At 41.0% G+C, this 15,445-nt stretch overlaps 1 protein-coding gene across 3 annotated transcripts in view; it reads right to left on the reverse strand.

Moving 5' to 3' along the window:
- The window catches only part of PTGER3 (prostaglandin E receptor 3), an 82,128-nt gene extending 67,065 nt beyond the window's left edge, over positions 1 to 15,063 (reverse strand). For all 3 annotated transcript variants that reach the window (XM_060084512.1, XM_060084502.1, XM_060084524.1), the window contains exon 1: positions 14,170 to 15,063. In XM_060084512.1, the coding sequence (XP_059940495.1) occupies positions 14,170 to 15,063 (894 nt within the window). The remainder of the gene's footprint in view (positions 1 to 14,169) is intronic.
- Between the last annotated feature and the right edge of the window lie 382 nt (positions 15,064 to 15,445).

Below are 15,445 nucleotides of genomic sequence, written 5' to 3' on the forward strand. Positions count from 1 at the left end.
TATAAACCTATTAACCTAAAGCTCTGAAAAAAAGTATATGGGACTTGGCCAATGAGCTGCAAACCTATGTTTTATGTTGGTTCCTTAGAAGCAGAGCCTGAATTGGAGATTCTGACATAGGCAAGAAGTCAAAGTGAGAGATACAGAAAGAGAGAGTCCTGGCTTCTGTCTTCCACAAGGCCTCCTCCACTCTGGGCACCCCCAGCAATTTATGTAAATCAAGAAATCCTCCCCCCACCCTTTTTTTTTTTTTTTTTTCTTAAACTAGTTTGCTTTAGCTTGGTCTGGATCTTCTTTGAGGATGATTCTTATAACATCCTACTATTGTATAAGCAAACTTTGCTTATTTCCCTTTCTCTATGACTATTCCAATTCACATCTCAGAAAAAAAAAAATAGCGCCCATTAGATAGAACTTAATCCTAAATCTGCCCATTGCTAGCTGTGTAAGCCTGGAGTGGTCACTTCCATTTTAAGGAGTCACAAGGAAAGTCATTTGTGGACAGATAGCCACCTCCCTACCAGAGGCTCAGAGAGCAAGACAGGACCCTATTTCTTGTCATAGTTACAGGACAAGGATTAGAGAAATCACAGAATGTCTTGTAAACTCTTATCTCCAAAATGCTCTATGTGAATATATCCACTTCTCCACTCCAACCTCAGCTGTCATCGTCCCTCACTTGGAGAACTTCAACACTTTCTATCTGGTCTCCCTGCTCCCACTCTGGCCTTTCTGCAATCCAGTCTTCACAGAGCTTTGAGAAGGATCTTTTAAAAATGTAAATCCAATAATGTCACTCCCTTGCTTCAAGTCTTCCAGTGTTCTCTTAAAATCATATCAAAACTCCTCTGCATGGCCTCACACAATCTGGATCCCAACACGGTCTCTGACCTCAGTTCATGGCACTCTACTCTCTCCCTGCTCATCTCACTTCAGCCACACTGGACTTCTTTCTATCCCTTGAGCCCACCTTGAGGTGAAGACATTTGCTGTTCCTTCTGCTTAGAATGTTCTTCCTGGTGATCATTCATACTTGGTTCTTTCCTTTCACTCAGATCTCAGCTTAAATATTACCTCTCATTTAAGAGGCAGCTTTCTCTCAAAACCCCATCTACAAAAGTTTCCCAGGCTCCCTCTATCACATCACATTGCTTTATTTTCTCAACAGTATTTATCACAATCTGGCTTTCATCTAATTTAGTGATTCACTTTCTCCTTCCACTAGAATGCATGTTCCCCGAGAGCAGGAAACTAGTCTGCCTATTTAACTACTATATTTCCAGCACCTAGAACTCTGCCTAACACATAGTAGTTACTCAATAAACAATCACTGAATGCATGAATGGATAAATTCTGAATGGTCCCCAGGTTTTTTCCTATATTCAAAATTGACAATGGAAAATAATGTTGCTTTTTTGAGTCACAACCTCAAGTTTCTCCAGGGAATCATTCAGTAAACAACACATTCTTTGAGGACAAGGACCATACCATTGTTCTCTCAGGTTGTAGCAAAGTGCCATGCACACAACTGATATTCAATAAAGTGTCACTTAAATGAATTAACACATCATGGCTCCTGCCCCTGACATTGTCAAGATAATTTCATGTTATTTTACTGTTTATTTACATTGATTTGGTAGAACTCCTTGATACCTAACTTAGAAGTATAGTGTCATATAACTTTAAAAATAAAAAATATTTCTAATTAAATTTAGTATTGTTCCACATAAACCAAGGACTAGAATTAGCAACACTCCAATTCAACCAATATAAGGGAAATTAAAATTTTCTAATAGAAAGAACAACTCAAGATGAATTGGGCTACATTGAGTCACCATGACTTGGAGAAAAGAGCTTGGCCATTGATTCCCAGTTTGACTGCTTATATTGAGTGTTACCTTGAATGAATCACTCAACCTCTTTTAGCTTTGGTTTCTTCATTACCTGTATATTGGAACCTCATAGGGTTGTTGTAAGAAATAAAGAAAATTATTTGTGAGAAAGAGCCCAGAACATGAATGTAAGGCCTGAAACCATAAAGCTCCTAGAAGAAAACATAGGTGGTAAGCTCTTTGACATAGGTCTTCATGATGATTTTTTGAATCTGACACCCAAAGCAAAAATGAACAAGTGGGACTACATCAAATTAAAAAGTTCTTCACAGAAAAGGAAACCATCAACAAAATGAAAAGGCAACCTACTGAATGGAAAAAAAATATTGTAATTCATATATCTGATAAGGGACTAATATCTAAAATATATAAAGAACTCATACAACTAAATAGCAAATAAACAATCATTTAAAAATGGGCAGAGGATCTGAATAGACATTTTTCTAAAGAAGACATACAGATGGCCAAAAAGCACATGAAAAGATGCTCGACATCACTAATTATCAGGAAAATGCAAACCAAAGTTACAATGAGATATTACCTCACATCTCTTAGAATGGTTATTATTAAAAAGATAAGAATTAACAAGAGCTAGTGAGGATGTGAAGAAAAGGAGACCCTTGTGCACTGTTGGTGGGAATGTAAATTGGTGCAACCACTGTGGAAAATGGTATGGAGGTTCTTCAAAAAATTAAAAATAGAGCTACCATACAATCCAGCAATTCCACTTCTGGGTAGTTATTGAAGAAAATGAAAACAATAACTTGGAAAGATATATGCACCCTCATGTTCACTGCAGTATTATTTACAATAACCAAGATATGGAAACAAAATGCCCACTGATGGATGAACGAATAAAGAAGATACACCCACACACACAATGGAGTATTACTCAGTTACTCAGCCATGAAAAAAGAATAAAACTTGCCAATTGTGGCAAAATGCATGGGCTTCCAAGGCATTATGCCAAGTGAAATAAGTCAGAGAAAGACAAATATCATATGTTCTCACTTACATGTAAAATCTAAAAAAATAACAACAACCAAGCTCAGAGACAGAAAGAACAGATGGGTGGTTAAGAGAGGTGAGGGTGAAGGTGAGAGAAATGGGTCAAAAGGTAAAATAAAAAAATTAATAATATAATAAAAGAATATGTTAGAGGGTGAGAAGTTACTGTGTGCCTAATGTTGTTTCCAGATCCTCAAAAATAAATAAATAGATAGATAAATAAATAAATAAATTTTTAAAATAGAAGAAAAAAGGAAATGATACACAGTAGTATTTTATATTGTATATATTATATTATACAATAAATATATAGTATTTATATTTTATATAATATATTAAAAACACTTAAAATGAATATACTAGATTCATTTGTGTTAACATGGATAAATCACAAAACATCACTGCTAATTGAAAAAAGGCAAACTACAGAATAATATGTATAATATGACACCATTTTGTCATATACACACAAACAATACTAAAACAGTGTTCTGGAAAATCATAATAGTGGTGACTTCTGGAAACTGAGGAGAAGAAGTATCTGTCACAAGTTGGAAGTAGGATAATGAAGCTAACAGTTATTAAGTGCTTATTAGTGTGATATGATGTTTAAGTGTTTTACATATATTATTACATTTGACCATAAAAGAAAGAGAGAGAGAGAGAGAGAAAGAAAGGAGAAGAAAGAAAGAAAGCCTAGCACAATGCTTGCTTCTAAGAAAATTTTTTGTGCCCCTTAAAAAGCAATAAATTTCCTATAAGTAAAGGTATTCAAACAAAGCTTGGACAATTTCACCAAGAATATTCTAGAAAGAAATCAAACAAAACAATTGTTTTACTAAATGACATTTTATAAACAAAGAGATTTTATAAGGTCAACCTTCTTATTTTACAAACGTACAACAGAAGTATAGACAAGCAATACAACTTGTGCAAGATGAAATACAAATTCCTATTTCTAATTTTCAAGGCAATCTACCAACGCACTCCTCCCTCCCTTAACCCTTAGTCCCTATTTAACTCATAATATTTCTTGACTTTCTCAAGCATACTTCAACAAAAACAGATTAACTTACCATTCCCGGCACACCTGGCTCAATTTTTCCCTCTGTGCTTCTGCACTGACTCTCACTCCCACTGCCAATTCTATACCAAGCTATGTCCCTCCTTCTTTCAAAGCAACACTTAAGGAAAAAAGTTTATCCTTATTAATGTCTCTACATCTCCAACTGACCTCAGTACTCAAGGGCTCTGATGCCTCACTTTTCTAATTCATAAGGCAACCTGAGTGATCTTCTTAATACACAAAACAGAACAAATCACTCCCTTACTCAAAGCTAGTTGTTTTCCATCATACTTGAGATAAAAATCTATAAACTCCCAAACAAAAATGACAAGGTTCTACATGGTTTGGCCCTGTCTACCTCCCTGGCTTCACCTTAAAGGCACTGCCCGTTTTACTCTCTCTAATGTACCCATCTGGCCCTCTTTAAGTTACTCTAACGCTTCCAGCTCTTTCCTACACTGATGGCTTTGCAAGCTGCTCTTTCTTCCTCAAGTAACATCTTTCAAGATTCAAAATAAATGTCATTTTCTTAGGGAAGCCCTCCTTAACCACACCTGCATCCACCAATGCATCAAGAGAAGGTGCTCTTTGACACTTTCCCAAAGCACATTTTTCTTGCCTTCATAACACACCCATTGTTTTAAGGATGTATGTAAGTGAATGTCAGAAGCTGCCCCCCCTCTTCTCTGTTCAGGTGGGCAGAGCAAGTCATATTGGAGCAGATGTTACAGAAGTAAGAAACATTTACTTTGGTAAATGTAGAATGAGTAGATTTACACATTGGAAACTTGTGTGGTACAACAAAGAAAAATCCATGCAACACACCTGGTATAAACTGATCACTTGGGAAGAGGTAGACCATCATATTTTATGGAAAAAAGAGGCTGAGAAATCTAACCTCCTCTCCCAATATCTGAAGCCAAGAAACTTAAAGCACAGTAACTCTGGCTACATTCAGTAGAGGGAAAAGACATGCAAAGCCTTAAAAGAATATTTACTGGAAGAGAAAGACAGACTTGTGAGGGGATGATCTGAGTACAACCCAGAGCCTAAAGACGCAAGAGGGAAGGTTGGTTCCAGGCAGTATGTGGCCTGAGGTCAGTTACTCTCTGGGTCCTTACCCTCTAGCACAGTGGTTGCACTCCAGGGAATTGCTGATGAGCTTCAGGGCTGAAGTTATGGGTGTGAATTAATGTTCTCTCTAATGATTGCGCCCAAGCACGGACCCACTACAGCCTGGACAGGCACGTGCTCCATCAGGGCCTCACAGTGGCAGTGGACCAGCACTGCCCTTCAGCCCAGACAAGGCCAACCTGCAAAAGCTGTACCACGTGGCAGTGAAAGCAACCAGGGTAATGATCCATCAGACTGGTTACATTTGTTTATTGGAAGGATTGTTTATTCACGGTTGGTCTACCTTAGTGGATTGAAAGCTTCATGGAAGAAGCTAACATGTCTGTTCGGCTTACTCTCAGGGCTACCAAGTACAGCACAGATGGCACCCTGCTCCACAAGGACTGTCATTCACATAGAACATGATGTGAAGAGTGACCCCTAGAGCCACATAACCATTCAGCACCTAGAACCGTACGCATCAGCCCTGGTCACCACCATATCACCAGAGTGGCAGGCACGTAGCAAGCAGTAAATATTCACAGAATAATTGTATAACAGAATGCATGATCTACTCTGTCCATTTGCATACATTTCTATGATTTTTCTTAAGAAGTCTTTGGGTATGTTCCCCCTCATATTTAATATAGTATGTCCAAAAGGAATAATTTTATTTATTTCGAGCCACAGGAAGTCAGAACAGGAAGGAAGTTTAGAGTGATAACTGTTTTATCTTACTGATGAGGAAAGGGAAAACCAGAAAGATACAGTGACTTTTATCCTGTGGTAAAAAAGCCAAGACGAGAACCCTGGGATCTTGCCTTCCAGTGCCTTATTCTATGGCCCTCACCTGCTTCTTCAATCACTTTCTCTCTCTTTTTTTTTAACATCTTTATTGGAGTATAATTGCTTTACTATGGTGTGTTAGTTTCTGCTGTATGACAAAGTGAATCAGCTCTACATATACATATATCCCTATATCTCCTCCCTCTTGCTTCTTCCTCCCACCCTCCCTATCCCACCCCTCTAGGTGGTCACAAAGCACCGAGGCGATCCCTGTGCTATGTGGCTGCTTCCCACTAGCTATTTTACATTTGGTAGTGTGTATATGTCAATGCCACTCTCTCACTTCATCCCAGATTACCCTTCCCCCTCCCCTTGTCCTCAAGTCCATTCTCTACATCTGCATCTTTATTCCTGTCCTGCCCATAGGTTGTTCAGAACCATTTTTTTTTTTTAGATTCCATACATATGGGTTAGCATACAGTATTTGTTTTTCTCTTTCTGACTTACTTCATTCTGTATGACAGACTCTAGGTCCATGCAGCTCTATTTACAATAGCCAGGACATGAAAGCAACCATATTCTCTTGCTCTTCTTATGAAACACAGGCAGAGGTCACTTAATCACTAACTGCTGTTTGTGCCTTTGACTGCTGAGGCACTAGTCTATTTGGGGAAATACGGATGTGTGTGCTCTACTTGACCCAAACAAGGTGGTGGTAGCAGGATGTTATCAGGGAAATTTCATACATCAAGACCACAATGAAAGCTCCATTCTACTGTCCGGTGAATTTTTCAAGACGTGTCGTATCTTTCAGAATCTCTCTTTCAGCATTCACAACATACTCCTTCTTCCAAATTTTCATGAATTTCACCAACAGCAGCATATTCTCAACCACAGAAAATGACACATTGAGTATTCAGAAAGAGGGTCAGAAAAATCAAATTTACTTTTAGGAAATAAAAGATTAGTAGAAAGTGTATTTTTAAAATTATACTTTATTTTTATTAGATCAATAATTGCTTAAAATAAATAGGCTTCCAGTTCCAATTTGGCCTTCTGTCTTTGTATTATCAAGATTTTTAAAAATAGTAATGCTATTTGGTGTAGAATTTATCCTATACTTATATTACATGACTCTTACCTTAATTAGTATCTAATTTCCTTCTTTCTAACAGAATTAAAGTGTGAAAAATCGAGCCTCCTCTTCTGTCTCTGCCACCATCTTTCATTTTTAGATTTACAGTCCTCAAACACCTATCATAAAAATCAGTATGGTAAAATAATATATAGATTTTGAATAAGTGACAAGATCAGCCACTGAAATGTCCTCCTTATAAATGTTGCCCAAGAGTCTGGGAGGGCCACTGGATGGGAAAATTACACTTTGCGCTACTTGCAGATTGAAAATAATATTAATGTCTTGTCAGGACCTGGTCTAACTGTGAGGCAGTTTACAGCTCTGTGTTTCTCACACTGTGGTCTGATTTAAGGCTTGTGTGAACTCAGTTCTGGGCTGTGAGTCAGTGGTGGAGATTCTGTGCAATCCCAACATTCCTGATCACCTGTGAAGAGATGAGGACAACCAAGGCACAGGCTCTATCCTTAAGAGGTCTGCAGAGTAATCTGACCTAGGACAGCAACTAGATGCACAATTAATTTGACTCATTTACACGAGGACAGGTCTGAGCACACCACGTCCCTGACTGGAAAGACAAGAGATGCATTCTAGACAGAGGCCTTCAGAGCACGAGGTAGTGGGCACTCCTCCAGGTTCAAGAGAAGGGTGAGATGGGATCCAGCATGTTTTAGATTTAGAGGGTTACCTGGCAGCTGTGTGGGGGAAAGCATTCCAGAGCTGAGAGAATGCAGAAGAGTGATGGCGACAGGGGGAGAAGAGGAGGAATGAATTACAGTACCTTGTAAAAATTTATGCACCATTTTTCTTATTTTATTTTTTTCTGAAAAGTCACATTCTCCACCACATTTCCCCACCAGTTAACTATAACTAATCAAGCTGTGAAACATCACTTGTCTCTTTTCTCCAGTTTCCTGGGGGGAAGGTCTCTCTGAAGACAAGAAGTCAACATTATCATCCAGTAAAACATCATATTAGTATTCCTAATATGGAAGAAATATTCCCTATTATTTTCACATACATTTATTTTGGTTTTCATTACAATCCTGTAAAATAGGCTGAGTAGGTGTTTTTACTCTTATTTTACAAAAAAAAAGGAATATAGTTCCCAAAGATATCAAGTAAACTGTCTAAGGTCACACAATGAATTACGTATGTCACTGGGACCAGATGCTGTCTTTTGATTTACGTGCTCAGATATTCAGTTAATAAGATCCTCTAGAGAGGATCAAGCAAGGCTCCTCTAACAAAGTGACTGCTAACTTGGGAACTTAACCAGTCCAAGATGGGTGACTGCTCGGCAGCAATAGCTGAATGATTGAGTGGTGAAGTGTAAAGTGGAAAAATGGAGACAAAATTGTTCTGAGTAAAGGGAACAGATTCACCATTCCACAGTGCTACTTCCGTGTGCATGTGTCCCTCTCATGAAAAAAGTCACACGCTGTTCAACTGTCATTTCTATGTAAGAATGAATTACTGGGCTTCCCTGGTGGCACAGTGCTTGAGAGTCTGCCTGCTGATGCAGGGGACACGGGTTCGTGCCCTGGTCCGGGAAGATCCCACATGCCGCGGAGCGGCTGGGCCCGTGGGCCACGGCCGTTAAGCCTGCGCGTCCGGAGCCTGTGCTCCACAACGGGAGAGGCCACAACAGTGAGAGGCTCGTGTACCACAAAAAAAAAAAAAAGAATGAATTACTATGTTTACTATAAAATGTTGACATGTGCTCAAGAGACAAGATATAAGAGGAATCCCCAAAATTAGGTTCCTTCTTTAGTTACCTTCATTAATCTATGAAAACTGGAATTTTCTAGGGAAAAGGGGGACTTGAGAGGCCATCTAATAATCCTCAAGAAGCATGGTAGGAGTTGAAATACAAACTTCTTACTTACCTCTATGATAAGGAATTGAGGGGAAAAGGGGGATTCGGAATGTGACATGCTACAGTTGTAGATCTTAAGAGTTGCGAGACAAGAATGAGATGCATGTGGAACCATGGTGGATTATAAAAATGCTACCCATATGTGAGGAGTTTGAGGGAGGACTTCCCTCCCTGCTTCCCCACACTGTAAGGCAAGGACTAAAAACTTAAACATGACACCCAGTACCCCTCACTACTACCTCTCAGCTCCCCCAGACGAATCATCAATCATCCTCTGTTACAAATGCCTGTAGCACATATTCCTGAGTGTTATTCCCAGAAAACTGATCCTAAGGAAACTTTCATAATTGAGTTATTGACCTTTACAGCTTTTTCAAAAGAGAAAGGCTAATGAGTCACAATTATGCTACAACTCTAGACCATCTGAATTTCTTCAAATATGATGGCTTAAGAATTTGTTTAATTCTTGGCTCTCTCTGACAAACTCAAAATTTTAAAAATCTACATTTTTAAGCCCTGATTTATGCCATTAATTTTCAAGTTATATTTGCTTCTGGATATATCATTTAGATAATCTGCCATCTCCATATGCATGGTGTCCCAAAACCCTAGAAGCCCCCATTCTTACAAAAAAACAATTGACCAAGCAGTCTCCTTCCCAAATTTCTCATTCTGGATCATTAAACCATGATTCTCCCAAATCTCTCATAATTCTCCTGAGCATAACAAATGGAAAAAGACCTTAGATATCTATTATCTCTACTTTTGCAGGTAGAGGATACATAAGAGGATACATAACTTGCCCAGTACTACTATTAGGACTAGAATTCCTGGCCTTTATCTAAGCTAAACAAACAGATCAATGACAACAACAAAAAATTAAAAATAAACTCAGAGTCAGATATCTTGAATTAGAAATCTGGTTCTAATATTCTTTATACTTGAGTTCTTCATCTGAATGATGTAGAAAATAGTGGCAATCTCACAGCATGCAGTTAAATGAGGTAATATATGTGAAAATATTTACTGCAAAGAATAGGACACAGTAGATGTGTAAGAAATGTTCGGTGAATCAATCACTCCTTAAATTGACCATTTCTAACAGCATTAGTTCTCTCTTACCTTTCTTTCTCTGACTTATCTCTTCCCAAAGTATCTACCCTTAGAGCCTAACCCACCTGCAGAAGCAAGTTGTAACTGATCTCACTTTCCCATTTTCCAGTCCAAATCTATCCACACACTACATCCCTGCCAATGTTTTTAAATCTCATTCCCCTATTCAAAAACCCAAAATAGAGGTTCTATGGCCTACTGGCAAAAGGACACAGTCCTCATCCTATGTTCATCCTAACTACCTCAATCCGGCCACAGGAACCTTTTCAAACCATTCCTCCCATGGTTCCATTGTGCACCCTCTGTATTCATGGGCTGGGTCCACAGACACGCACATTCTCAGCCATGAGGTCAAGCTATGCCATCCCAGTTCTTCCTGGAAGCCTACTCTGGCAAATTCAGAGAGACTTTCTTCCCAGAGCCAAAGGCACTATTAATTACATCCAATCTTGTATTGTTCTCTAAGTTTTTCATTCATAAATGTGGGAATTCTACTTCTCTGAACAGATTATAATGCTTTGACCAGTTGTTAATAAGTCTACTTAATATCCCTTCCACAGTGCTTAAATTGTAGTAAACTCCAAAAAAAAAAAAAAGAAGTCTGAGTAATCTCAATTCTTATAAAAACAAATTATAGAAGTTTTTTCCTATAATGTCGATTCACATGTTTAATCATTTTCCCTGAAGCAACATCCTGAACATGGCAGAAATTAATAGGCAGAGAAAATTAGCAATTTAATAATACTTTTTAATACTATAAAATGCATTACTTCTGTAAAATAATGTATTGCATCTATTTATCACATGAAGTATATTTAAGACAAATTTCCTTTGTCAAAATATATCCTTAAATTAAAAGAAAACTTACATCTATATTGCAAAATATCTCCTTGAATCAAAACATCCCTGTCGGCATCTGTGGATGTTGAGCAGGGAGTTTGCTGGTTCAAGATTAAAGGCAAAAGTTTCTAAGACTGCTTTTATCCAGTTCCAAAGTTGTAGACAAGAAACTCTGTTCCTCATACCTCTCTTTTCACAATGTTGATAGTTAGCTTTATATCTACTATTTTTAAGACAGCTACAGTATTAGCCACGTTCTACCTGTTTGAGGAGTACCAGGTGTACAAAAGTATAAAATGTAGTCATGGCTTCCTCTGAACAACAGCTTCAGGTTATTCCTGCTTCTGGAAACTTGTCTATCATGTCAAACAACTGGACTATTTGGTAAGTGTAGTTCATAAAAAAATGTAACGAAAATAATAAGTCAAACAGATTGCATTGCTGAGTCAACTGTCTGATTCCAACAGAATTTGATGCCTCACATAAATATCGACTAAGAACTGTAGTTCATCTACCAATGGTGACATCATTTCCCACTGTAGTCTCACTTAATTTCACATTTTCTATTGTACTTTGTAAAGTTTCTGGGGAAAAAAAGGTAAAAAAGCTTTTGTTTGCAACATAGATAAACTCTCAATTTAAGTATTTGCATAGCAGGAACTTGTAGCAGTTGGGATGTTTTCTTATTATGGTATCTTTATTCTGCTAAGTTTTCCAGCAATGACAACTGAATATTATAGTCATGATAGTTTTCAAAGATAAGATATACTCAGGGTCCTTTTAAGTAAGGAGTTTGGATAATTAGATTAGCATCCTATGCCCAATTCAGAGAAAGCTAATAGGGAATCTATATTTTATAGTTAGGAAAAAAGTATAAAAGACAATCTCTCACTTCAACATTAATACACTGAAAATTCAATTCACTAAATTCTAGTGTTTTCATTCTTATAATTCCCTAACCTATTAAGAAAGCAGTTTTGCCAGTTTCTTTCCTTTGAAAAAATTCCAACTTTGTACTGTAGATCTTTCTGAAGATAGTTGGAGATTTAATTTCAATGGTGAACAAAACAGAAGACAGAATAATTTCCTTTAGTTTAAAAAATACCTATTTTGGAAACCACGAATTTCTTCTCTTTGATATGATGACATGTTGAATTTATTTTGTTTAATGTTTTTATGAGAACTGAATGAATAAAGTATCTGATAAAATGCAGCAAACCAACAAATATTTTAATTGCAGCTATTAATTGAAATTAAATAAGATGAATTCCAAATACAGTCTTTCTTAAGAGAGTGAGTTTGGCCGTCCTAGATTGCAGTTTTCAGAACTGATCTAAAGTCTTCCTAAGGCTGCTATGCTCATCATATTAGGATCAAAGTTTTGAAATAAAAACCACACTACATAGTTTCTCTTCTACTTAAAAAAAATCAACTATAAGTCTGGTTAACTGTATGAGTAAGCATTTTATTTGTATCATTTACCTTTTTTCTTGGATATATAGAGTACAGATATAAAGAGTGTGATAGAACAAACTCAGATATGTTGGACTCAAATGACTGTTGTGAAAAATTCAAATACTCTGTTTGCCTTTAAGGTTATGTTAATTATCAACTTTAGCAAAGTGCTTATTATTTAGAACTTTTTTTCCTTCTATTTGGCCACCTACACACCACAGAAGTAAATATGTCTAAAATTGGTGCTGGCTTTGATAAGCCATGGTGATGACATCAGTCTAAGTTCTAACTCCCAGAATGCAGAACTGAGACCTTACAGCGATTTGTGGGCTATGAGATTCCAACATAACTCTCCTTGTCACCACCTATTACTGATTGGGAGCCAAGACTCCTGCTCTAAATATACTACACCAGTTAAATACAGGTATTTTGTAATATCTTTGTTGTCAAATGCAGGGGAGGGTGAGGGGGAAAAGGAACTAAGTTCTCTTATAAAATACCAGGGATTTAAAACTATACATGGTACACAACAATGTTAATGTACTTAATACCATTTAACTGTACACTTAAAAGTCATTAAAATGGCAAATTTCATGTTATGTGTATTTTATCACAATTAAAAAAAGAAAACTACAGGATTTCCCTGGCGGTCCAGTGGTTAAGACTCCATGGTCCCAGTGAAGGGGGCACGGGTTCCATCTCTGGTGGGGGGAAATAAGATCTTGGGTGCCGCTGGGCCCGTCCAAAAAATTTAAAAAACAGAAGACAAGAAAAGAAAACAAAGAGAAAAAATATACGTGGGTGGGTTCTGAAAACCGTGCCATGGGATTCAGGAGTTTTTCACAACTGTCTAATAAATTTCCAGGTCCAATATATCATCTGTTTTAACCCTGTCACAGTGACCAGATCGCTCTTTCAGGAACATCTACTAAGCCAGGCTGCTTGGGGCCTAAAAAAGCAACCATTCATCAGGAATTAGTAAACAGCACTTATACAAAATGTCTAGCTAAAAGTATCCCAGAGGAAAACATGGAAAGTACAAAAGTAAGAGAGAGCGTTAGACTAGGAGGGTATGGAAACTCACTTGCTCCCAAGCTGTGGCCCCCGTGGGGAGCCGGGAAGTGCAGGAACCTCTACTTCCCATCCCAGGATTGGCCTTGCCATCAGCCCTGTGCGGTAGCCACAAGGACAAGCAAAGGCTGGTCAGGGGGAGTTACCAGGTCTCAGGGCCCACTGGCTGACTGTCGGTTCAAGCATTTCCTAGAGGGAGAGGGTAGAGCACAATTCGAAAGGGCTGAGGCTGCCTGAGCGGCAGGATGCTTCTTCACTCTCCTGCCTCCCTTCAGGAGTGAGCCTGTAAGCAACGTGAGCGCCGGCTGCTCCGGGAGGGCAAGGAGTGGCTCAGAGACTGCAAGACGGCTGTGCCTGTCTGCAGTGGGTCGCAGGTAAAGTACTTCTGCAGATTGAAAATCGACTCAACATGCGAGAGGTATTTGAAACAGGAGAAAACCCAGAGCACCGAGCTACCGTTGTCATCGCCATCCTGCTCCCAATGCACCCAGGAGAAACCTCTATTTCTGCACGAGCACTGAAATGATACCTGGGTATCCTCTTACTCTCTCCGGTTAGAACGTGAGCAGCCCTGTGGTCTCCATGAGTGTACAACCAGAGCCTAATGCGATGACTGGCACTTGGAAGGGGCTCAGCAAGTAAGTGAGGAGCTCAGCTCTGAAGCCGCGACCAGGATGGCACAGGCAGAGCCCTCTCCAAAGTTCTGTGCTTGCAAACACATCCCTGCAGGTGCTGCCATTTCCAAAAATCTCCATTGCCCGCCGGCGCGCACGCTCCCACCCCGAACTCCCCACGCCCTGGAACTACCTACCAGCAACGGCGACCAGCAGACCGACAGCACGCACATGATCCCCATGAGCTGGATAGCCGTCTCGGTCGTGATCCGGCCCCACTGGGCGCTGGACTGCGACGCCGTGGCCTTGGCCCGGCAGCGGGACACTAGGGCCTTAATGGTGGCCAAGTTGCAGGCGAAGGTGACGGCCAGCGCTGACAGCCCCAGGAAAGCAAAGGAGGAAGCGAAGAAAATGTTGCCCCAGTTGTGCGAAGTGCTAGTCCCATTGCCCCTTGCCCCGGTACTAATGAAGCACCACGTCCCGGGCCACTGGATGGTGTACTGACCCACGCCCAGCACCGGCAACAGGGCGAAGGCGAGCACCGCCAGCCACACGCCGAGCAGCACGGCGCGGGTGGAGCTCGTCTTCATGTGGCTCGAGTACCAGTGCGGCGCCCGGGTGGCCAGCGCCCGCTCGACGGCCATGGCGCTGGCGATGAAGAGCGAAGAGAGCCCAAAGACGGTCATGGTCAGTCCGAAGAAGGTGCACAGCCTCCCCGACGGGTCGAGCTGCTCCCAGCGCTGGTGGGACAGATACAAGACGATGACCACCGGGCTGGTGAGCAGCTGCCCGACCAGGTCGGTGAGCGCCAGCCAGCCGATGCATAGCAGGAACGACTTCTTGCGCTTGCCCTCCCGGCGCCGGTAGCTCTGAGACACGAGCAGTATGGCCAACGCGTTGCCCACGAAGCCAGTGATCAGCATGGTCATCGGGAAGGCTACGGACACTGAGCCGCAACCCTCGCCGGACCCCGCGGGATGCGTTAGGTTGCTCCGCGCCTCAGCGGAGCGCTCGGGCGCCCAGATGCCAGGGTAGGAGTGGTTGAAGCGCGTACAGAAAGGGGAACTCGGGTGGCCCCGCGTCTCCTTCATACTGTCTTCGAGGTGAGGAAGGAACGGAGCCCTGAGAGCAGCGACGAGAGCCGGCAGACCGGACGCGGGAGGCGGAGGTTATCGGTGGCGACTGGGGATGGGGCCGCGGCGGAGCTGCCCTCCATGATGCGGGGCTCAGCCGCCGCCTCACTTCGCCACTTCGGCGGCGGCGGCGGGGCTTTCAGGAGACACAGGTAGGCGCGCCGTCGGCTCCGGGAATCGTCCGGCTTCCAGGCGTGCGGAGGTGCCCGGCAGGTTCTATAAGCCCGAGGGGGGCGGGGCGCCCGCGGGTGTCGGCCAAAGTGCTGTGGGAGGGGATGCGGCAGAAACTGAGCGCCTCTCTCAGCTGCTGCGCGACCAATGCCTTGGCCGCCTGGGCTCG

The sequence above is a fragment of the Mesoplodon densirostris genome, chromosome 2 (genome assembly GCF_025265405.1).
Source record: "Mesoplodon densirostris isolate mMesDen1 chromosome 2, mMesDen1 primary haplotype, whole genome shotgun sequence".
Taxonomy (NCBI): Eukaryota; Metazoa; Chordata; class Mammalia; order Artiodactyla; family Ziphiidae; genus Mesoplodon; species Mesoplodon densirostris.